At 38.0% G+C, this 25,370-nt stretch overlaps 1 protein-coding gene across 1 annotated transcript in view; it reads left to right on the top strand.

Moving 5' to 3' along the window:
- LOC132140911 (cytospin-B-like) overlaps positions 1-25,370 on the top strand; it is a 201,024-nt gene that overhangs the window by 52,622 nt on the left and 123,032 nt on the right. The window contains exons 2-3 of the mRNA XM_059549973.1: positions 7,277-7,471; positions 8,070-8,196. Of these exons, the coding sequence (XP_059405956.1) occupies positions 7,310-7,471; positions 8,070-8,196 (289 nt within the window). The 5' untranslated portion in view covers positions 7,277-7,309. The remainder of the gene's footprint in view (positions 1-7,276; positions 7,472-8,069; positions 8,197-25,370) is intronic.

The raw sequence follows: 25,370 nt of genomic DNA, 5'->3' as shown, positions 1-25,370 counted from the left end.
TAGGCGTGCCGCTTTCTCCTCCTTTCCAAAGCGCTCGTGCAGAAGCGCCCCTGAGGCGTCTGCCTTTGCTAAGCAACCATGACGTGCTCTCTCCTTGAAGACGCGGAAATTTCAGCAAAGGATAAATGGATTTGCAGCTCAAAAAATCGCTTGCAGTAGCTCTGCTACTAAATTTATTTCAAAATGGAAATCCATATACAGCTATGATCAGCTGTTCCTTTCATCTTGACTGAGCTTTTAACGTTGTTACGGGAAAGGATGAAGCTGATTGGTTAGTTCTTGTCACATGACCCGCGATGCGCTTGCAGCATTCTGAAAAGTTGAAATGTTTTTAACTCGATGCGGTGCGGTGTTGGAAATAATGAACTTGAGCGCGCAAAAGACGCGATATGTGAACGTCCCCTCAAACAGTTCAGTAGTGCAGAGTTTACAGGTTACTCTTCTTTTTTGAAGGCTCAAAGTAAAGTACTCCCAGTCTCCCACATCCCGCTAAATGCTGCAGAGACGCTGTTCGGGAAGCACGTGACATAAAACGAGGCCAGCTATTGGCTATTCGCTACTTCTCCTGCTGTACTGGCTGAGTAAAACCTCCGGTGGCTCATTACTGCCACACTTTGGTCACCGCAGATTTGAAATATGCACGAAATGAGCCGCTTACGGCAAATAAAAGTTATTTAGCAACGAATCGATGACTAAATTAGTTGACAACTATTTTAATAATCGATTTTTATCGATTAAATCGATTCGTTGTTTCAGCTCTAATATATATATATATATATATATATATATATATATATATATATATATATATATAAATGAGGGCTGGGTGATATGGAGCAAAAAATATATCTCAATATATTTTGCTATATCTTGATATACAATATATATATATATATATATATATATATATCTCGATATCTTTACAGGAAAAATAACCCCCCAAAAACTACTTTAAAAACAAATATGCCAAACATTACATGTTTAGGGCCCTATGAAATGTTTTATTTTTTTCTTCACCATATGTTTTATTGTTACGTAATTCTGTGTTTAAGCAAGTGTAATTATTTAAATGCATAAAAACAACTTAATTTGTTACATTTTTTTCTTAAAATAGCCTTATGTGAAATGTTTTTTCCCCTCTGAAATTCTGTGTATTCACATTTTTCTGGTTAGCAAATTAAGGCATAAAATGAATTAATTATTGAAAATTAAGCAAACTTTATTTTTTGGTAAACAAAGGGTATTTACTATTAAAAATAAAACATGGAAGAAATGTTGTGTGATTTTTCCTTAAATTATGTTCGTTTCATTTTAATAGTAGTAGTAGGCTGTGTACATTCTACTGAACAATAGGCTAGTAATAGATTTCTGGCAAATACTTTTATTTTGACGGGTTTACCGTTATAGTTCTGTGTATGTGATACTACAGTCTATGATGTGATATGACACTAGTTTTACTGAAATCAAACGCTCATGAATGACTCTCAGTGCAGTTCTGGAGATGTTGTTCATTTGTTCACATCCTCATTTAGTGAGACAGCAGACGCTGAAATCACCGCGAGCATCACGCGCGCTTCCGTGTGAAGACACGCTTCTGCGCCTTTCAATAACACAGACACGCAGAACATGCAGGATTCATATTTAAATAGACTGTTCCGGCGATATTAGTCCATATCGCAATTTGATGTGAGTGCAATGACCTACTTTTGATTAATTCATTCAACATTTGACAAATTCTGTGACATTCCACGTTAAACTGTAAATTCCGTTTTTATGACTGGATACCGCGATTCCGTGTGCATTTTCTGCATCACGGAAATCATAGGGCCCTACAGTAGACATCTGCCTGCTGTTCGTCTGACGCCTTTAAACCGAGGTATTTCCATATAATGGAGCCAGTTGTCCTTTTATTTTTAGAGTAGTTCTGTAGCATCCGGGCTGGTCGCGGACGACGCCATGTTCAATGACACAACACGTGAGGGGAGGGGGAACAAAATCAAGGAGGCGGGGGCGAGCACAGCACAGAGAAGACAAACAAGCAAAGTGGCAATATATCGAGATATCGCTCACCCCTAGGCTGTATCACGATTAATGTTTTTCCATCCCCAAAATATAACTACAGAAATGAATGTCGCTGATGTGACGTTATTGCCTGTGCCACGCTGGTAACAAAATAGATCGGCTCGAAATGAAAAAAAAAACAAAAAGACAGACACACAAGAGATTCCTGCCTTTATTAGAGAGAATAGGTTCAGCCCCCTCTCTCTGAAGCTTCAAATATTCGATGTTGATTACTATCGAAGCTTTAAAGCTTAAAATATGATATTCGGACCAGCCCTACTAAGCAGTCTCTCAATGTCGGTGCTTTGTGCTTGTAATGATTTTTGCATCTTTCTCAGACAGTTTTAAATACTTTTACACTGCAGACGTTTTTGCTGCATTACATTCGGTGCATTCCTATAGAATAGTATACTTTGTTCCTTATTTGAAAAGATAAAAAATTGTGGCGGAGGGTATTAAATGTATGACACCCACTAGGTTCATTTTTTAAGCCTGCTCTGAAAAGTTTAGGTTTTGCGTTCTTGCTTTTGGGATGGTGGATTTAAATTTGGGTCACTTTATATGGGACAGTGTTATGAGCAACTGACCTGTTTTTCATAGGCAAACTGAAGGTTATCTACAGATAACTGTACATGTTCTGTGACAGTGTCATGGTCTATTTGAAAGCTATTAGAGCGAATCGTGCTAGCCTTTCCTGTCCTGCAGACTGCTGATGTAGTTTTCTGTAGGCTATTAAGAGCAAGGATAAATGCTAAATTCCCTTCAGTCCCTAAGACTGAAATTTTGGCCGCACTACATAGAGATGCAAATATCCAAAAGTAAAATATACATACAAATATTTAATATACACTTTTTTTTTAAAATTTAATCCAATAATAATATTTTGACCTGAAGAAATGGCGGTTAGATGCTCTATTTTAAGGTGGCTGATTATGCAATGTTTTTTCCAACCTATTGCGATATAGATTATCATGGGTTTAACACTTAAATACAAAGTTCAGCATATGTTAAGTAATTATCTAAAATAATGGCTATACATTTGTCAATCTAAAGGTTTGTATCAGTATCTTTGTGTGTTATCTGTTTGTTGTGTGATCTTCAGAGGGGACTGTTGGGTACTTCCATCATTGACCATTCCTTTAAACAGTCTGTATGCTGTGCTGTAATCAGATAAGCATTCGCAGGCTTCCTCTAATTAAACCCGCCCACCATATATTTGCTGCCTTCTCACTAGCAGCGGTCAGTGTGCATGTCAGTGTGTAGTTTGACATGTGCTTGAATTGGAGTGTTTCTTTTTCAGGATTTTTATTCCTGCTCCTGTTGGGGTCAATCCATCTTAAGTAATCCAATGGACTTACACTATACCAGTGGACTGACACCATGTTTACTAGAGCTGAAACGATTACCCGGTCAACCCGGTTCTTGACGCATTCAGCGCTATGATTTCTGCAAAGCAGAAAACATGGACAGAATCTCCACGTTTGAAAAGTACAGATCTCTCCATCAAGCGATCTGTACTTTTCAATTCATCTCAATGGACGCACAGCGCACCTGTATTTGACGCTCTGTAAACTCTGTACGCTCTGTAGCTTTGCTGATAGCACTATTTCTCACACATGCACAGAGAGAGAGCGAGAGTCTTACCACGCTGAATCGACACGCTACATGTAAACTATATTATTTGTTGTATTTTCCTGTCAAAATAATGGAGTTCATTTAGAATTATTCAGCTTTTTCGAACAAGCAGAAGATATGCTGGTTTCTCCGGTAGTGGGCGGAGCTAATGCGCAAATGGCAATATCATTGGCTGTCACTCTATTATCATCCCGGTTTTGATTTCAGCAAATCAGTTTGACCGAACGCAGACAACGTGATTAATATTCATGAACCCAGCAGCTCATCAATCCATAGTGCATTGTATATTGTTAGTATGGTGGTAGAATTAGTAGTAGTATTATCTTTTAATAATAATTAATATGATTTATTACTATTTTTAAATATGAATCCTGCATGTTCTGCGCTTCTCTGTGTGAACGAATGAATGGCAGAGACGTGCGGGTTTGTTTACTACATAGACTGAAGCGCGTGACGCTTCAGTCTATTTGTGATAAAGATAATCACAAATTTTAAAATGATAAACCAACTTGATATTTTTTTGAACTGAGACCCTTTTTTTTTTTTGATTGTGAGCCCACCAGCTGAGAACCACTTCCTTACAGGGGTCACATTCTGCACTTGTAATTCCCCCCAATTTAGATTTGATAAATTCTTGTAGTGATATTCCAATCTTAAGATATGAGGAATCAGAGATCCATTTTATTAGTCATAGGTCATTATAGTAACCTTCAGTATACCCTACAGTGAGACGAATAGTTAAAGTTATACTTGAATATTAGCCTATTTATTGCTGTTTTTGAATGGGAAGACATGAACAGAAAGAGTGAAAGGTAGAGAAATTGAAATCTTTCTTATGGGTACGGTTTTGGTGTTCATATTTTTATCATTACATATCCCTTGGGACGTTGTTAATGGTTGGGCCTGTGTACATTTGCACCCCACTATCATTCAAATCAGTGAGAGCAACCCACAAGGGTAAATGCTCAGCTCTCTACAAAATACATTAACTCCCTCACCCTCTGTTTTGAAGAGCACTCATGTCTCTTTCAGTCAATGGCCACCTGTCCACTCCTCTCACATTACCTCTGCTTTGTTCACTGATATTTCCTGCATTCATTTCGAGACACTCAATTAGGGCTGCAACTAACGATTATTTTGATAATCGATTAATCTGTCGATTATTTTTACGATTTAACCGATTAATCGGTTTATGTACTTATATTTTAGTTTTTTCCATTTTTCCCCCAAAGTAAATTATTAATAAAGGGTCTTTATCATTCAGCATAGATTTTTAAGAGATTTTAATAATTTTGCATTGTCATATCCTCATCACAAATATACCTGGAGTTGTTTTATTATGTGTTAGTGATCCCTTGTCAAACTCTTCTGCAATCAAAACACTGACCCATACTCTAGCAAATTTCACAAGGAGATTTCAAATAATGTTTTCACCATGGCAGTCCTTAGAGCTCCTAAAGTAGTTTAACATCCCGAACAAAGCTTATTAAGGAATCTTTCAGAACATATTTTCACGAAGAATAAGGATAAAACAGAATAAGATTGCAGTGCGTTGTATTTTATTATTTACTGGGAAACAGCTTTATAGCTTATGCTGTGAAATTGTAAACAATCCTTCGAATAAAGTGCCAATGGCATGAAACCTGAATGGAACAATTTAAAGTAAAATCCATCAGAAGGTTGTCCAGAAAAAACGGACACACAAAAAACCTGCTGTGTGAAAAAGAGCAGTGAATACTTGAAAAAAAAAGTGCATTTCAAATATCTTTAAACATTTACCTCTCTCATTCAGTCATAATTAGGCTGCACGACTGAATTATGAACTGGTAAACGACAAACTGATCACAGAACATGTTTGTAAAGCTTTAAATGTTAACTGTTAAAAAGCAATGTTATCAGCTTTTACAACTAAACATTTGCAAACAACATTGTACTGGAGAATCTGCACAAATAAAAGGCTTAGGGTCGTTCACATATCGCGCCTAAAACGCTAGGCGCACCCATAGACTGTGCGCACCACTTTCTCCTCCTTTCCAAAGCGCTCGTGCAGAAGCGCCCCTGAGGCGCCTGCCTTTGCTAAGCAACCATGACGTGCTCTCTCCTTGAAGACGCGGAAATTTCAGCAAAGGATAAATGGATTTGCAGCTCTAAAAATCGCTTGCAGTAGCTCTGCTACTAAATTTATTTCAAAATGGGAATCCATATACAGCTATAATCAGCTGTTCCTTCATCTTGGCTGAGCTTTTAACGTTGTTACGGGAAAGGATGAAGCTGATTATTTAGTTCTTGTCACATGACCCGCGGTGCGCTTGCTGCATTCTGAAAAGTTGAAATGTTTTTAACTCGATGCGGTGTGCACGCGCCTGGAAAAACGGGTGCGTCGCGACCGCGTCGCTTCCATTATGCGCGCCTACATTGGAAATAACGAACATGAGCGCGCAAAAGACGCGATATGTGAACGGTCCCTTAAACAGTTCAGTAGTGCAGAGTTTACAGGTTAATCTTCTTTTTTGAAGGCTCAAAATAAAGTACTCCCACATCCTGCTGAATGCTGCAGAGACGCCGTTCGGGAAGCACGTGACATAAAACGAGGCCAGCTATTGGCTATTCGCTACTTCTCCTGTTGTACTGGCTGAGTAAATCCTCCGGTGGCTCATTACTGCCACACTTTGGTCACCGCAGATCTGAAATATGCACGAAATAAGCCGCTTACGGCAAATAAATTATTTAGCAACGAATCGATGACTAAATTAGTTGACAACTATTTTAATAATCGATTTTAATCGATTAAATCGATTCGTTGTTTCAGCTCTACACTCAATGAAAGGAAACTTTGAGAATGCACGAACAGTTTAAGAGATCTTCTAGGGTGATACCTGCTCTGCATTCAGGATGTTTGGTCTCTGATAGGGGTGCTTGATAACTAGAATACTTAATAATGGGACATATTTAGTCACAGGAACCTTCTTCAGAATTATCTTAAGGTTGTGTTTCTTTCACTTTCTCTCTCTCTTCCTTATCTCTCTCCCTGTAAATTGCCCCACTTTCACTTGCATTAAGAAGATATCTTGAAGGATCCTGCATTTTCCTGGAAGGGTATTCCTTGCAGATTTCTTTGCTGCTCTTTTTTCACTTTTTCTGGATTGAAAATTTGCAGAATTCTGAATGATTTAATTACCACTACATTGAATCCTGGAAATAAGTAATCCATGGTCTCATCCAGGCGGTACTGTGAAATCTACAATTTGGACTACAAATCCAAATCAACGCACACCCTAAGATATAAGCAAAAAACTTTTTTTTTTTTTTTTCAGTTTTTGTCTGGTCTGGGTTGGGTACACTCTTATTAAAAGATGACTGCTTTATAACCAAGCAAGCCAAAATATTTATTAAACAAGCATGCAAGAATACATAGAATATGTGTGTTATAATGAACAATGGTTCTGAGTTTGATTAATTTAAATTGTTTAAAGTGTTTGTATTCCGCAATCCCATTAGGATTAAACTATTTCCTGTGCTACAATCTGAACTCAGCCATCTAACTCTGAACCTCTGCTTCCTCTTGTTGCTTTGTCTGCAGAACAAGTAGTGAGAGTTGTGAACTGAAAACACCATGTTGAAAGGGGGTACCGCCAAGGCAGCACTGCCCAGGATGGGAGCCCCGGAGCGTGCCAAGCTGTCTGCCAACAGCTCCCAAAGCTCATACTCCAGTAACATCGGGATGAAGACCTCTAGATCATCCAGCACCATTGCCTCTGATCTCCGACTCAGCAAGGTGAGCTGTAACACTAATCTTCTAAACAAGTGGAATGGATAAGTGGCGGAAGTGATGGGACACTGACAAAAAAAAAAAAACACAGAATGCAGAATAAAAGTGGTGGAAAAAAATTAATAACTGCAAGATGTGTTGCCCAAAGATGTACACATGTACTGTACATAGGGGCCATTTACAATTACAATATATTCCTCATCATCCTCATATGTGAAATATGTCAACATTTGGCATATTTACAAATATTTGGCAGAATTACAAACTTTGTCACCTTCTGGCAAAATTCTCTGTTTTGAGTCCAGAATAATGTCATGTTATTTATTCTGATCTAAAGAGGTTGTCATTGCATTACCTTTGCTGTTGCTGGTCAGAAGTAGGTGCTATATAATAGATATGAATAATTTTCCTAGACGACTATACATTATAAATGCACAAATTATACTAGAAGATAATTTCATAGATGGCCTCTGAGATAACAGACATGGATTACAAGTCACAATACTCAAATTGTCATTTAATTTCACAAAGTATTACATATTATATTTAATCAGAAATTAGATTCTCAGCTGATTCACTGACAGTGTTAATGTTTTGTGCATAGATAAAAAGAGCGAGCAGTGATGATGCTCTGGCTAAACCTGTTCTGGGTTCAGTCTCCCGCATAAAGAAGACCGTCACCACAGGAGCCATCTCTGAGCTTTCAGACAATAGACCACGCAGCGCTTCAAGTAGGACTTTATATCTTACATTCTCATAAAACTAATACAGTCATGAAAGATTTCGTAATAGCATGCAGTCATAAAATTACTCAGCAATGACTTAAATAAAGCTTATTTAAACTCTTAATTTATATCTTACCTGGGAAGCATTGTTTGGATTGAATACTTAATATTTCAAATATCAGTTTTTCATAATTAAGATATTTAAACACAGTAAATGCACTCAGTACATGATATATGATGGAAAAAAGGTAAACAAACAAAACCATTTCATTTTTCATCATCTACTCAACCTTCATGTCCAAAATGTGTACCAAAATAGATTTTTAAGAATGTTTGTAACCAAACTGTAACCTTTTTTATGATCTAAAGAAAGAAAGTCATACAAGTTGAAAACAACATGAGCACAAGTAAATAATGATAGAATTTAATTTTTTGAGTAGGAAATATTAACTATTAGGGGAGCTATCCCTTTAATTTCTTGGAATATAATACAAATACAATATAAATAAAAAAATCACAGCACAGGTTTTGTGAGTGCAGATGATCACCTCTAGAGGGCACCAGGACACTTTTTTCTGATATTGAAGATCCCTTTGATTCATTTCCTGTTCTGCGATGCATTGGTTCTGACTCTGAGTCCTTTTTAATGCATCTGTTGGTTTATGTGCAGGGCCTGTTGTATGCAGGTGATGGCATTTTAATATTTAAAAAAAGTCACTTGTTGGACTCATTGGAGACTGTACTAGAAGAAAAAGGTAGTTGATTTGTGTTCTCAGGAGAAATAAACAGAATCCAAAACTGATTTAATATGGAAAACATGATTTTTCTTCAGTATTAGATTATGCAAACAGAATCATAAAAAGGGCTTAATTCACTTCTAATTGGATTGTATTTGAGAAATGTGATGAGGCACTGTGTCTTTGTAAAATGTATGTGTACTCTTTGAACTTTGTTAGGGTCGATGGCATATTTAACTTGTTGGACTGGACTGATGGAATCAGATATTAATAATTGCTGTTTCGTCGACATTCCCACACATGGAAAAAAGATGCAAGCTAGACATTGTGTTGAACAGGAATGCTGCCTGGCTGCATCACTTCTGCGGGATTGGCTCTGTGGTACAATGCCATTGTCAGGGTGTAGCAGAATTCTTTGTAATTCTTTGTGATGCTCGGCTGGCTGTTTTATCTGTAGGCAAAGGAGGTGCTAATTTGTTCAATTAGTGAGGTGAACGAGGACTAGGCCTGTCAAGATAAAGTTTGCTGAACGATAAATTGTCCAAGAAATTATCGCGATAAACGATAATATCGTCATTCTAAGACCAGTTTCAACTAATATAATGATAATGTCATAAAACACAGGTACACCTTTTCAAAGCTCAATAAACTTTTATTTTATTTTATGGCAGAATCAGAGCAAGAAATACCAACATGTTGACTTTGTGTGGCTTAAAATTAATTAATTTTGTATGTTATATTATGTGTATATGCCAGTTAGGGATGCTCATATTGACCATTTAACCGTTAAGCGAAAGTAAACATTTTGACCGATGAAATGGGCCGTTCACATCACATCTTTTTTGTGCTCAAGTTCGTTATTTCAAATGCGGTAGCACGCTCATTAAGAAAATACACGCTTGTTTTTTCCAGTCTGCCCCACATCTAGTTAAAAACATCTCATCTTTTCAGAATGAAGCAAGCGCACCCGGTCATGTGAAAAGAACCGACTCAATCAGCTTCCTTCAGGGTGAAAATACCCGTTGTTTTTGAAAAATGGGGTGCACCAAAACACTGCAGAGTTTTATTTTACTTTTCTTTGTAAACAAATCTTGTAGCAGAGTTACAGCAAGGGTTTTTCAGTGGTGGAAATCCATTACTGAAATTTCCTTGTTGTAATGGATATCGCAGCTAATGGATGCTTAGCAATAACAGACACCTCAGGAGCACAACTGCACGAATGCTTTGGAATGGAGAAAACGACGCACGCACTGTGTGTGTGTGTGTGTGCGTTAACTGGGAGCGTTGACACACGCAACCACACGCCAACAGACATATTTAGCTGAGCAAGCCAAATGAAGCGAGTGAAAAGTAAGCCAATTTCGACAGAAAGGGCAACGAAGATACTTGCAAAATATGTTGCGCGGTATTAAAATAAAGTACAATAGTTGTGCTAGTACAATATCACCTTTACCTTTATTTATATAGCGCTTTAAACAAAATACATTGCGTCAAAGCAACTGAGCAACATTCATTAGCAAAACAGTGTCAATAATGCGAAATGACAGTTAAAGGCAGTTCATCATTGAATTCAGTGATGTCATCTCTGTTCAGTTTAAATAGTGTCTGTGCATTTATTTGCAATCAAGTCAACGATATCGCTGTAAATGAAGTGACCCCAACTAAGCAAGCCAGAGTCAACAGCGGCAAGGAACCGAAACTCCATCGGTGACAGAATGGAGAAAAAACCTTGGGAGAAACCAGGCTCAGTTGGGGGGGCCAGTTCTCCTCTGACCAGACAAAACCAGTAGTTCAATTCCAGGCTGCAGCAAAGTCAGATGCAGAAGAATCATCTGTTTCCTGTGGTCTTGTCCTGGTGGTCGTCTGAGACAAGGTCTTTCAGGGGATCTGTATCTGGGGCTCTAGTTGTCCTGGTCTCCGCTGTCTTTCAGGGATGTAGAGGTCCTTTCTAGGTGTTGATCCACCATCTGGTCTGGATATGTACTGGATCCGGGTGACTGCAGTGACCCTCTGATCTGGATACAGACTGGATCTGGTGGCTACAGTAACCTCAGAATAAGAGAGAAACAGACTAATATTAGCATAGATGCCATTCTTCTAATGATGTAGCAAGTACATCGGGTTGTATGGGAAGTGTTCCCGGTTCCGGTTTACCTAATTAATGCAGCCTAAAAATCCTTTAATGGATTTGGATATTAAAAGCTTATTAGTATGTTATGTGTAAGCTAGGTTAAAGAGATGGGTCTTTAATCTAGATTTAAACTGCAAGAGTATGTCTGCCTCCCGAACAATGTTAGGTAGGTTATTCCAGAGTTTAGGCGCCAAATAGGAAAAGGATCTGCCATATTCTAGGTAATTATCAAATTGCCTGAGCTGAGAACGTAGCGGACGTAGAGGATTATAGTGTAAAAGGAGCTCATTCAAATACTGAGGTGCTAAACCATTCAGGGCTTTATAAGTAATAGGCAATATTTTAAAATCTATACAATGTTTAATAGGGAGCCAGTGCAGTATGTAACCATGATGATATAAATTCTATTCTATTTTTGATGTCCTCGTTAGGGCTGTCGCGATAGTCGATAAATCAATTAATCGCACAATAAAAAAAATGAGCTTGCTAAATTTTCGGCTGTGATAATTTTTTTCTATTTTTATTTAAATAATGTAGCATGTCATGATATGATGTGGGGTAAGTCTGTCGCTTGCAACGCAAACATCCACAAGCAAATGAAAGGCGCTTCCCAAAGCTGGTCACTCAAGCGAGTCGTTATCTCTTTATTCCCGGGACATCGGTGAGGGTGTTTTCTGCCGCGGGCTGTCCACAGGCTGCGCTCCAGACTAACCCCACATCACATCATGACATGCTACATTATTTAAATAAAAATAGAAAAAAATTATCACGGCCGAAAATTTAGCAAGCTCATTTTTTTTATTGTGCGATTAATTGATTTATCGACTATCGCGACAGCCCTAACAAGGACATCAAAAATAGAATAGATAGAATAGAATTGATATCATCATGGTTACATACTAGACAAAATTACTCTAGGAAATATGGGATATTTTTATTTTTATTCTAATCTCTTCTTTAGGTTAACTATCTATAATGTAATTTATGTGGAATAAAATAATCTTCTCTGGCCCATCATTTTTAAAACATTCCTATATTCTTTATCTGAAATACAAAACGGTTTAAAAGTTTGAGATTGGTAATTTTTTTTTATGATTTATGGTTATTAGAAAAAAGGAGTGGCTGGAAAGAAGTCTCTTAGGGTCACCCAAGCTGCATTTTTTTTTTTTTTTAATTCAGTTAAAACTGTAGTATTGTGAAATATTATTACAGTTTATAGCAGTCATGAACTACTCTTAAGTGACCACTCTTATGCAGTCTATAGACCAATTCAGAGTAAACGTCACATTTACGTCACTTGCAGCTGCACGCGCATAGTGGTTGCAGAAAAACACTGGGAACAAGTGGAGGTAAATGGGTAAAATCCATGGAATAAGAGAAAAATTTATATATTTTTGTGCCTTTTGATGTCAAAATCGGAATGCAAATAATTTTTTATAGAATACTGTCGTCAAAGACGCCATTTGAAGCTAAACGCTGACGTTTAAATAGACATATTTTGGAAGAAAACTGCTATGATTACTCTACTTTTGAAGCATACATTTGATTTAAACAATAGGTCTACATAATATTCACATTTGCTGTTCAGTGATGTATTGTATTAGCCTTACAATCCTTACTATTAACATTTTTACATAACATTGATTTATTTGATCTCACAATTCAGACTTTTTTTTCCTTGCAAATGCAAGTTTATATATTCAAATTCACAGTTTATAACTTGACTTAACTCAAAAATAGTTTGAGTTGACTGTCAATTCTGAGGAAAAAAAAACCCTGAAGAGCTGAGGGGAAAAGAGAGAATAATGAGTTGTTTTTCCTTATTAGAATTGTGAGATATAATATCAGAACTGCGAGAATAAAGTCAGAATCTTGAAATATGAAATCAAATTCACTTTTTTTATTATTATTCTTTTATTCCAGTTGAAAACTGTCATTTTCCGCCTCTATATAGTCTCCGCACACAAAAAATGTCATTCCTGTTTTTGATCTGTAAGACTGTCCCACTGTCTAACGTCAATTTCACTGAATAACAGTGCTTATCACTAAGTGACAAGCTCTTGTAATATGCAATGAACATTTTGAAAATGACATCTAATCAATATAATCGGCAATCTTTTTAAACCTAACAATTTTATACTGTATCCATGTAATTCTCTCTCCGTAAAGGCTATTCGCTCCCGGGTTTTCTGCAACCATGATGCGCGCGCATCCTGAATATTTACAAACCTAAAATTGGTCTATATGATGTCAACATCAGAAGTGTTTGCTAAATGTTTGACATGGTGTCAGCATGTCATCTTTCATTATAATGTAGTAACATTATCATATTTTCACTTAAAATTTATGAGCTCTCCGGTAACAGACCCTTAACTGGATTTTGTAGCTAATTGGCTTCTGTTCTGTCTGTTGGTGCGATTTTACTGTATGTGTCATGTTTTCATTTATTAAACCCAAAAGATTCAGTAACTGTTAGCTGCTAACCAATGAAAGCCATGACTATTTGGTGTGCAGTTCTTATAAGCATTTCTTTCATTATTAAAAACCGTGATGCATATCAGCTGCCCTTAACCTTTTCAGTGGTGAGTTTAAAATATTCTAGCGGTCCATCAAGAGTGAGTTTTTTTAAGACGACCGTTATTTTAGAACGTTCCCCTTACTGTTTCCATGGCGACGCATCGGGCTTGTCACGTGACACACCGCGTCTACAATAACACTGTATGACAGATGGATCACTTTTATTTAGTTTTTCCTTTTTTATTTAAAATATTCACAAACTTGCATACCATGTCATGAACAATCGGATATTCCGATTCATAAATATGTGTAAATAAGTGTGTTTGTTCATTTAAAAACCTTTCTAAATGATCTTGATCGTGATCTGTAATGTGAGATGGGCATGTTTGTTCACTGAGTCCTGTCAGTCGGATTCACAGCACGTGAATTAATCAATCTCTCCCGAAATACAAGTAATAAGTGGTGGGCGAACTGGGTGAAGAATAGAGTAAACTTTACAATTACTTACACTATGTGTATCTGATATGAATAAAGCACATCTGCAAATTAAAAATGATTGCTTCCATAGACATATGTGTGTATTTTTCAAACTCTAAATGTGTTGTTTTACTAGTATTTATGTGTATTTAAATGTCTGAAACCTAAAATATGCATTATGTGGTTAATAACACTGCGTAGTAGGGATGTGCACGGATAGTCGAACATTCGAATATTCGTTCTGCTCTAATTATTCGATAAATAAAAATGATATTCGAATTTCGCAAAAAAAAAAAAAAGTTCACAATAAAACCTAATTTGGTCACTTTCTGTGATTCTCCACGGCATATTTGAAGGTGTATGCCAGCAAAAAATAATTAATGAATGATTAAGGGGCCATTCACATATCGCGCCTAATAAGGCGTGGAAAAGGCTATGCGCTCCGCTTTCTCCTTCTTTCCAAAGCGCTCGGGCAGAAGCGCTCCTGAGGCGACGCGTTCTCTCCATGAAGACGCGGAGATTTCAGCAAAGGATAAATGTATTTGCAGCACAAAAAAAATCGCTTTCAGTAGCTCTGCTACTAAATTTATTTCAAAATGGCAATCCATATACAGATATAATCAGCTGTTCCTTCATCTTGGCTGAGCTTTCAACGTTGTTACAGGAAAGAATGAAGCTGAATGTTTAGTTCTTATCACATGAACTGCGGTGCGCTTGCGGCATTCTGAAAGTTGAGATGTTTTTAACTTGATGCTGTTCGGACGCGCCTGGAAAAAACGGGACCGCGGCGCACCGCGAGCGCATCGCGACCGCGTCGCTTCCATTATGAGCGCGCATACCGCGCGCCTACATTGGAAATAACGAACTTGAGCATGCAAAAGACACGATATGTGAACGCCCCCTAAAAGAACTGCGGTCTTCTAGTACTTCAAATATGCCGTGGAGAATCACAGAAAGTGATCCAAGAACATTGTTGCAGCATCTCTCAAGCAACGAATAAACACTGCTAACTTGGAGAATGAAGTGAAAACTCCTCTTCTCGCGTCTGCCCTAGACCCTCGGCACAAACATCTCAGGTTTCTCGATGAAAAATGAGAGAAGAAAGAAAAAAAAACTTTTTTGAACATTATCAGAACATTTTTCTTGATGCGAGTGGTGCGGATGCAATCGTCACGATGAAGAAGATGCAATGCCCACTCGTTGGAAAAGGCTGAGCCAGTTCTCCAGCGATGATTACAGAGAGTCCAGCCGAGACGAGTGGGAACAGTTCTTGCTGGAGCCATGTATTCCACCAGATGAGGATCCCATTCAGTGGTGAAACGAAAACACGAAGCGCTTCACAAAACGTATTCGCTTAGCACACCGTTATTTGTGAGTCCTGCCAACGTCTGTGCCGTAACAGCGCGTTTTCTCCGCGGCCGGCCTTATTGTTAACAGACTAAGGAGCCGACTTTCCCCCAATCATGTTCACATGCCCGTATTTCTTAACAAGAACATTTGAAACAATAGAAAAAAAGAAAAAAAGATTTGCTGACAGTTTAAAAGTTAAGTGTAAGCTACATTCTGTACAATAGCCTAATTGCTGCAGGCTGCTTTACGTTTTTTCTTTGTTCACTTTTTTTTTTTTTTTGCTTTTAATCTGTAGCCTACTTTTGTTTGTTTGCACGCATTGTTAAAGGTTTTCAGCTACAAAACACGATGTGTAATGTTCAAGCTTATTGTAAGCTTGTTCAAAATGACGAAAACAAATGTTGCTGAAAAATAACGTCTGACTCATTAAACTTAATTTAAATAAACGAATATTCGAATATTCGTTTTTTGTGAGCTCAAATATTCGAATGTGATATTTGTGGAAAACGCCCATCCCTACTGCGTAGTTGTGATAATATGACAAGAGCAGTGCACATCTCTCTCTGGCTCAGCGCCAGCCAACACACGAAACCACAGTTTGATTTTGGCAGTTATGCGAATAAAGTAAATCCCATATGTGGGACCATACTCCAAGGAGCACGGAAATATAAATCCCATATGTGGGACTATACCGCTCAAAGGGTTAGTTCACCTCAAAATGAAAATAATGTCATTAATGACCCTCATGTCGTTCCAAACCCGTAAGACCTCCGTTTATCTTGGGAACACAGTTTAAGATATTTTAGATTTAGTCCGAGAGCTTTCTGTCCCTCCATTGAAAGTGTGTGGACGGTATACTGTCCATGTCCAGAAAGGTAAGAAAAACATCATCAAAGTAGTCCATGTGACATCAGAGGGACAGTTAGAATTTGTTGAAGCATCGAAAATACAAAAAAAAAAAAAAAAACTACAACTTTATTCAACATTGTCTTCTCTTCTGGGTCTGTTGTGAGTGCGGTCACAACACTGCAGTGATGCTGCTGATGTACGATGCTGCAAAGGTGTTGTCTTTGTTATTGGGCGCACCAGAAAACACGTCAGCAGCGTCAGACGTCAGCAGCGTCGTGAACGCACTCACAACAGACCCGGAAGAGAAGACAGTTATATAAAAAAGTTATGAATCGCCAAATAAAGTTTGAAGCAGGCATTAAGAATCCTTTCCAGCCACTGCTACAGTATATGACAACTCAGATCACCTTAGCCAGCCATAACAGGGTCTCATCAATATTTAAATGAAACTTTCCTTTGCTATTAGGTCTCCAAAGTGAAATGAAAAGAAAGGCACAAGCATGGTCTCTCTTCTATAAGTAACATCTGTGCATGTGTTAGTGGACAACATTTTGCTTAAGGTCAAATGTCATTCTGTCTTATTAATTAACACTCCTATTTATTCAGTTTCCAATACACAACACTTCACAAAGGTCTGTGATGCTGTATCAGTTACCATATAGAGACTGGATGCTTATGTGGACAGTTAGGCTGGATGTAATAGCACTTATGTCATTGTGAGACATATTAAGTGTATGACAAAGTGTTGTGGATTTAGCGCACTTGTGAATAGTGCATTGTCACCCAGTTCCACACTGTCAGCTTACAGGAGTTCAGACTCACAGTCTGGCTTAGCTGACATTGATGGTTAATTAGGCAGAGCAGCCATGGTAATCTTTCTCGAATGTGGGCAGTGTTGCCGCTCTGCAAAATAAATTCTGTAAAAATACTACTGTTCAAAAGATTTTTCTTTATTGTTCTAAATAAATTTATACATTTATTTAACAAGGATGTGTTTAATTGATCAATTTCTTTCTTAAAAAATTTGGTAGCAAATTGACATTGAAAATTTACAGCATGAACACTTGGCTGATAGAAGAGATGCTTGCAATTGCCTTTAAAAACGTTTAATACTCCTAGCAGATTTATGCATTGCTTTATCTTGTGTTGTCTATTTAGCCCAGAGTCAATCATAGCTTTTGCCTTCAATGTGTTCCCTGATTGCTTCCATATTGCAAACCATACGGATTGCCTTTTTAAATATTAATGCTGGCTTGAGCTGTCACTCTAAAAAGTGCTGGGTTAAATACAACCCAGTGCTGGGTAAAATATGGATAAACCCAGCGCTGGGTTGTATTTAACCCTGCATTTGACAAAGTTTTTTGGATTTGTTTTTACAGACTGTGTGAAAGTAAAGCTACCCATCACTGACTTGACCTAGATCTGCATTGTGCTATTATATACAATATTATAAGAGGAGATTATGTAAATCTTAATTCTGCTAAAACATCTTTAGCTCTTAATAGTTTGAATCTCTATTGGCTATTGTTTAGGGCTGGGATAAACGATTATTTTTTAAACGATTAATCTAGAGATTATTTTTTCGATGCATCGATTAATCTAACGATTAATTTTTTCGGGCCGATTCGATTTCGATTATCTCCCCATTAATTGACTACTAACAATTTATACATGTTGATTTACATATCTGAATGAAAAAAACATGAATTCCTTAACATTGCAATATATGTTTATTGCTCTTAAAATTACAAAATAAAAGACTGACTAAGAATGCATTACTTTGCAATTGTATAGAGCATAGCATTCAATAAAACCTTGAAGCCTTGAAAACACATAGCTTACTGAAACAAGCTTACTGAACACATAGGGCCTAGCTTACTGAAAAAAAGTTCTTCTTTCAGATGAAAATAACAACAACTTGATGTCTAGCATTCAATAAAAAAGTTCACCCAAAATACTTGTTTAGAGCAATTGAAAGAATACAGTAACCAATGTAAACTTTATGGCTTTAAGCTAATACAGAGAGTGTTTTTCCAAAATGAAAATAAAAAAATTTAACAGTGGGAGCCAGCAGCCTGTCATGGAGAAAAAAAATCTCCGATTGCTCCACGTGCTCCCTTGCTCCCTTTTTCTATCGTGTCTAATGATTTTGGTTAATATTCACGAGGGGTGGTGGAAGAGAGAGAGAGAGGGAGCGCTCGTGTAGTTTGAAGACTGTGAGTGAAACTGCGCGTGAAACTTTGGTGTTTCGCCCTTTTTCTATCGTGTTTAATGATTTTGATTTTGCACAAGAGAGAGAGAGAGCAAGAAGCGCTTGTGTTGTTTGAAGACTGTGAGTGCACGCGCAGCCGGGGCTCTCTCTCGTACGCGCTCTGTCACTGTCACTCACCGATCAAATAAGGCTTTGACAGCCGCCAAAAAAAAAGATCAATGCAGAAAAACCCCTGGATTGGTTATATAACGTTGGACAGAATGTTGATCCGGCCATCGCGTATATTCAGCCCACATAAGGTAAACGTTTTGCAAACGTTTTTTAGAGAAATAAAAACAGGTCGACGAATCGATGCGCATATTTTGCGTGACATATTTTTTGCGTCGACGTCATCGATGACCTCGACGCGTTGTCCCAGCCCTACTATTGTTATTACTGAAATCTAACCACTTACAGTACGTTGGTAGGACTATTACCTCAGCAGTACTGTATCACTTTTTTGGTACCCTTACATTGGGGTACCTAGAACAACAAAGGGTACCAAAAGGGTGAAGCTAAACTCACCTCAGATTGATTTGGTTGACTAGAATCGTCACTTTTGCGTGATACAAAGGGATAAAGCCGTTTCTCAATAAACTCACCTCAGAACATTGATTGGTTGTCTAGAATCGTCACTTTTGCGTGATACAAGGGGATAAAGCCGTTTCCCAATAAACTCACCTCAGAACATTGATTGGTTGTCTAGAATCGTCACTTTTGCATGATACAAGGGGATGAAGCCATTTCTCAATATGCGTTCCTTATTTGTTCCTAATCATATCGTTTTGGCTGAGCACAAAGTTATGTTTAAGTTTTATATATTTATTTTGAACTCTACTGTAGTACAGCGCTGACTTTGTAGAATACGTTTGACTGAACTGTTTGCTTTTTTTCTTAATTTTTTCTTATATAAGCCTCTTATACTTTGTACTTACACTTTTACAATGGCTATTACTGTTCATTAAAACTGACATTTAACAAAAAAAAGAGGCAGAGTTGTGCTTATTGTCGCGGTTCATCGTCGATCGCAACTTTCTGGCATACGCCACGCCTACCAAGTAAGGGTACTATTGGCAGTGGAATTGCAAGCCTGATCAGGGTTACCCGTACCGAATCGAACTGTACTGTACTGAACTGTACTGTACTGCATGCTCAGTGGTAGCGAGCATTTAGATGGTTTACAGGGTGGCAAAACTGGCTATTGTTTCACAAGATGTCCTCAACTTGTTCTTAAATGGATACAAAGACATTTTAGCAGTCATAACTTGTGGGGAGAAATACTGCAGACACTGGACAATTATTGAATTTTCTAATTCACATGTGTCAGTGACGTGTTTGCACACTCTATCAAATAGAGTATAACTTTGAAAGGCAATATATTTAGGAGTATGCGTATACTAAATTTGCATTAAAACCGGATAATAATTTACACATACAAGGTTACCAGAATGGGGCATGACATAACTATCTGTGATGTGCTGTTTACAAATTCCAAGACTAATAGTTCTACCTATAAAATAATACTTCATCATGCATATTTTTGTACTGAACTAATATATTTGCTTTAAAAAAATTATATGCACACTCTGTTTGTAAACCTCTTAGAATGCCTTGCCTAATTGAATGCCATTGTAGGTGGACTACAGTGAAATGAGGGACTGAGGAACAAATCAAAAATGTATTTTTAGAGGTAATACAAAATGTGGAGCTCAGCTTGTATTAAACCCAGAGCATTCCTTTCATGTCTAACAGTTTTAAATCTCTGCTCATGTACGGTCATTGAGGTGAAGCTGTGAGAGGTGTGGGTGGGCACAGATCAGCTCAGCTGTAGTTCACAGAGGCTTTATTCTGCCTCTGTTTGTGAATGTAAGTCGGCTAATGCAGATTAGAACTGGGCCTATTTACCAAGGGTGGAGAGGCTTTACACAACTTTAGTTAATTTGAAAGCACAATAGATAGAAATAAATAAATAACATAATAATTCACACTCCCTTTAACTAGGGCTGTGACGGTGGCTGATGTTTACCACCGCGGTAGTCATGGACCAACAACCGCCGGTGGCGCGGTGTTTGAAAAAAAAAAAAAAAAAAAAAATTATATATATATATATATATATATATATATATATATATATATATATATATATATATATATATATACAACCCGAATTCCGGAAAAGTTGGGACGTTTTTTTTAATTTTAATAAAATGAAAACTAAAAGACTTTCAAATCACATGAGCCAATATTTTATTCACAAAAGAACATAGATAACATAGCAAATGTTTAAACTGAGAAAGTTTACAATTTTATGCACAAAATGAGCTCATTTCAATTTTGATTTCTGCTACAGGTCTCAAAATAGTTGGGACGGGGCATGTTTACCATGGTGTACCATCTCCTTTTCTTTTCAAAACAGTTTGAAGACGTCTGGGCATTGAGGCTATGAGTTGCTGGAGTTTTGCTGTTGGAATTTGGTCCCATTCTTGCCTTATATAGATTTCCAGCTGCTGAAGAGTTCGTGGTCGTCTTTGACGTATTTTTCGTTTAATGATGCGCCAAATGTTCTCTATAGGTGAAAGATCTGGACTGCAGGCAGGCCAGGTTAGCACCCGGACTCTTCTACGACGAAGCCATGCTGTTGTTATAGCTGCAGTATGTGGTTTTGCATTGTCCTGCTGAAATAAACAAGGCCTTCCCTGAAATAGACGTTGTTTGGAGGGAAGCATATGTTGCTCTAAAACCTTTATATACCTTTCAGCATTCACAGAGCCTTCCAAAACATGCAAGCTGCCCATACCGTATGCACTTATGCACCCCCATACCATCAGAGATGCTGGCTTTTGAACTGAACGCTGATAACATGCTCGAAGGTCTCCCTCCTCTTTAGCCTCTTTAGCGTCCGTGATTTCCAACAAGAATGTCAAATTTGGACTCGTCTGACCATAAAACACTATTCCACTTTGAAATAGTCCATTTTAAATGAGCCTTGGCCCACAGGACACGATGGCGCTTCTGGACCATGTTCACATATGGCTTCCTTTTTGCATGATAGAGCTTTAGTTGGCATCTGCTGATGGCACGGCGGATTGTGTTTACCGACAGTGGTTTCTGAAAGTATTCCTGGGCCCATTTAGTAATGTCATTGACACAATCATGCCGATGAGTGATGCAGTGTCGTCTGAGAGCCCGAAGACCACGGGCATCCAATAAAGGTCTCCGGCCTTGTCCCTTACACACAGAGATTTCTCCAGTTTCTCTGAATCTTTTGATGATGTTATGCACTGTAGATGATGAGATTTGCAAAGCCTTTGCAATTTGACGTTGAGGAACATTGTTTTTAAAGTTTTCCACAATTTTTTTACGCAGTCTTTCACAGATTGGAGAGCCTCTGCCCATCTTTACTTCTGAGAGACTCTGCTTCTCTAAGACAAAGCTTTTATAGCTAATCATGTTACAGACCTGATATCAATTAACTTAATTAATCTGCTGAAACATCTGCTGATCTGCTGAAACAGTTCTACTCCACCATCATCGAATCCATCCTCTGCACTTCAGTAACTGTCTGGTTCAGCTCAGCTTCTAAATCTGACCTCAGAAGACTACAGAGGGTAGTCCGGACTGCTGAGCGAATTATCGGTACAACCCTCCCATCTATTCAAGAACTGTACTTATCCAGAGTGAGCAAAAGGGCTGTCAAAATCACTCTGGACCCCTCACATCCAGCACACTCCCTCTTTGAACTGTTGCCATCTGGTCGACACTACAGAGCACTGAGCACCAGAACGACCAGACACAGGAACAGTTTCTTCCCTCAGGCAACCCATCTTATGAACAGCTGATAATAACTGTGGGACACACTACACTATTTATATTTATATACACTACACTTTTTATCCAACACACATACTTAGCGTACACGTAAATCTTTTGCACATAATATACATGTACATACATGGAACACACTATACTACTTATATTTATATTTATATACACATACACTTATTTATCCAAACACACATACTTAGCGTACAGTTACAATTTTTCCACATAATATACATGTACATACATAAATGCTCTTTTTAATATACCTGCCATACATTGTCAATTTGTATATTGTCAATCCTTACCCACCTATTTGTATTTTTTTGTATTTTTTATTCCTTATTGTGTTTTTTGTTCTGTCGCTGTTATGTTGCACTGCGGAGCTCTGTCACGAAAACAAATTCCTCGTATGTGTGAACATACCTGGCAATAAAGCTCATTCTTCTTCTTCTTCTTCTTCTAATCACTAGATGTTCTCCCAGCTGAATCTTTTCAAAACTGCTTGCTTTTTTAGCCATTTGTTGCCCCGTGCCTACTTTTTTGAGACCTGTAGCAGGCATTAAATTTTAAATGAGCTAATTAAGTGGATAAAAGTGTAAAATTTCTCACTTTAAACATTTGCTACGTTATCTATGTTCTATTGTGAATAAAATATTGGCTCATGTGATTTGAAATTCCTTTAGTTTTCATTTTATTAAAATTTAAAAAACGTCCCTACTTTTCCGGAATTCGGGTTGTATATATATATATATAGCTGATATATATAAATAAATGTATAAATATATTGGTGTCAAAATTTGCTCGTTAACGAAGGCGATAATTTTTTTCCAGTTTAACGTATTCAAATCATTTTACGTAGGGGCGGGGATGGCCACCCACTCACAACTGCTGCTTCTGTCACTTTTTCTCAAGACAAGAAGTACATTTATTCAGTCACAGAATGACTAAACAGGAGACGTTTCAGACACGCGCTCCACTTCACTTTATTATCAGGTGCAAGTTAAGCAAGCATGGACGGTCCTGTGCTCAAAGGCGGCGCATAAACTATGTGCAAGCAGTGTCGTGGTCAGTTAATTCATGGAATTACCAAAAAAGGTGATTAAAGCTGACTTAAACTGGACATGCATGTAATATATTTTATATATATTATATACAGAATATATTTATATGTATGCACGTCTAGAAATCAGCCCATCTCACTCATCTAACACATCCTATTTAACTCGTCAGTTAGTGTTTATTTGAGCACTTCTGTCAGTGAACGCCGCCTGCAAAACACTAAAATAAATATCAAAGAAATAATTCAGTTAAACAAGAAAGTAGCCTAAATAAGAAAAGTTAAATACCCCCTATCTAACGGACGCGAGCGACGCAGCTTGACAAAATACTCATTATAATCAGTGATGCTACACTGGATGCAGCACAACACGATATGATAAATCCCCGTCCGGTCTGTGATGTAGGCTACTGACACAGAGTTCATATGTCCTGTATAGACACTAGACAGACTAAACCTGTCGCAACGCAGTTGTGTTGCGTCCGGTTTACTTTTCCGCCACCAAGCAAGCTCAATAACTTTGGCCGGCGACACAATGGATGCGTGGCGCCAGCGTCTCAGCTGCGTGGCGTGTCCGTTTTTAATTCGGCTCCCATGTTAACAGGTTAGAGCTTGCAGACTGCCTGCGTGAGACGCGCGCGGAAAACGTGTGCATGCTAGAAATAGAACCGACGCCTATCTTTCACGGGACACGCGCGCGTGTTGGAAGCGTTTCCAGGCAAAATATAATAGGAAAATATGTTTATATGTCATTTTGTACACAAATACATATTAATTCATGACATTTTGATGTTTGAAAGTCTATAGGTTGACATAAATTCAGATATAAATGTAATTTAAAAAAATAAATAAATAATTATCGATTTTCAAATATTGCACCTGTCAAACATAGTATATTTTGCCGTCAAAACTGTTGACGGTGTCCTTTATCAGTAGGCGTAGTTGTAGGTGTGTAAAAAAAAAGTTGATATTGTTGTCATGAAGACAAGATCCTGGTCTGTCGGCGGCCTCCCTCTATGTCACCTACAGCAGCAGCAGCGCGCCGCGTCAGGCACGCTTCTGGTGTGCAAAGACACAGAAAACGCCACGCTCCTGGGACGCAGCATACATGCCACGCTCACGCCACGCAGCCAGTGTGTCACCGGCCTAACTCTTCATCTGAACGCGCTCTCTTTGAAATAGGAATCGTTGCCATATTTCTTGTTACCATCGTTTATTCATCGCTGTCTCGTTTGTATTTGGCCAGTTTGGAGAAAGCCTCACCAAACCTGACCAGCCAGCGTTTGCGATCACGAGAACTTGTGCAAACGCCGATGGGTGACATGAATGCAGATGACTCCAGATCGGTGATGCGGTATTTGCTTTCCCAACAAGATCCATCGCCCAACACTAAATTAATTTGCTGAATGAATAAACTGTATTTTCCTGTGCTCAAATCTGCATATCTAAAGGAATGTTTGAGGTAATTTGTTAATTACCATAGACATAGAATTTGCAACTATTACAGTTATTACACTTATATACAAAACTTTGTATTATGCTTGCTATAGAGTTTGTGACGTCACGTGCACTACCGCCGGTGGCAGTAGACAACCGCGGTAGCAACCGACCACCGTGGTGACGCGGTTGTTACGGCAACCGTCACAGCCCTACCTTTAACAAATTTAATAATTCAGACTTCCTTAAGAAAACTACAAAAAACACACCAAGACTTCAGTAAAGGAGAGGCAGAGGAAAAAGGAGAGGAAATAAAAGGATAGTTTACATTACATGGTTCCCTGGAATGCTTGATTATTATTGGTCAATTGCAGAATTTTGTGGTTAGTAGAGAAACCTGCTAAGCAATATAACTGACTGAATTTCTAAAGGTTTTTGCGGGTTTGATGTATCTCAGATAATGCTGCAGTCTCTTGCTTTTCACATAATAAAATAACTCAAATCAATATTTCATGCCTGTTTATTTATTGATTTGGTAAGTAGCTGTATATA

This window comes from Carassius carassius, chromosome 5 (genome assembly GCF_963082965.1).
Source record: "Carassius carassius chromosome 5, fCarCar2.1, whole genome shotgun sequence".
In the NCBI taxonomy this organism is placed as follows: domain Eukaryota; kingdom Metazoa; phylum Chordata; class Actinopteri; order Cypriniformes; family Cyprinidae; genus Carassius; species Carassius carassius.
This window is presented reverse-complemented; position numbering and strand designations above follow the sequence as displayed.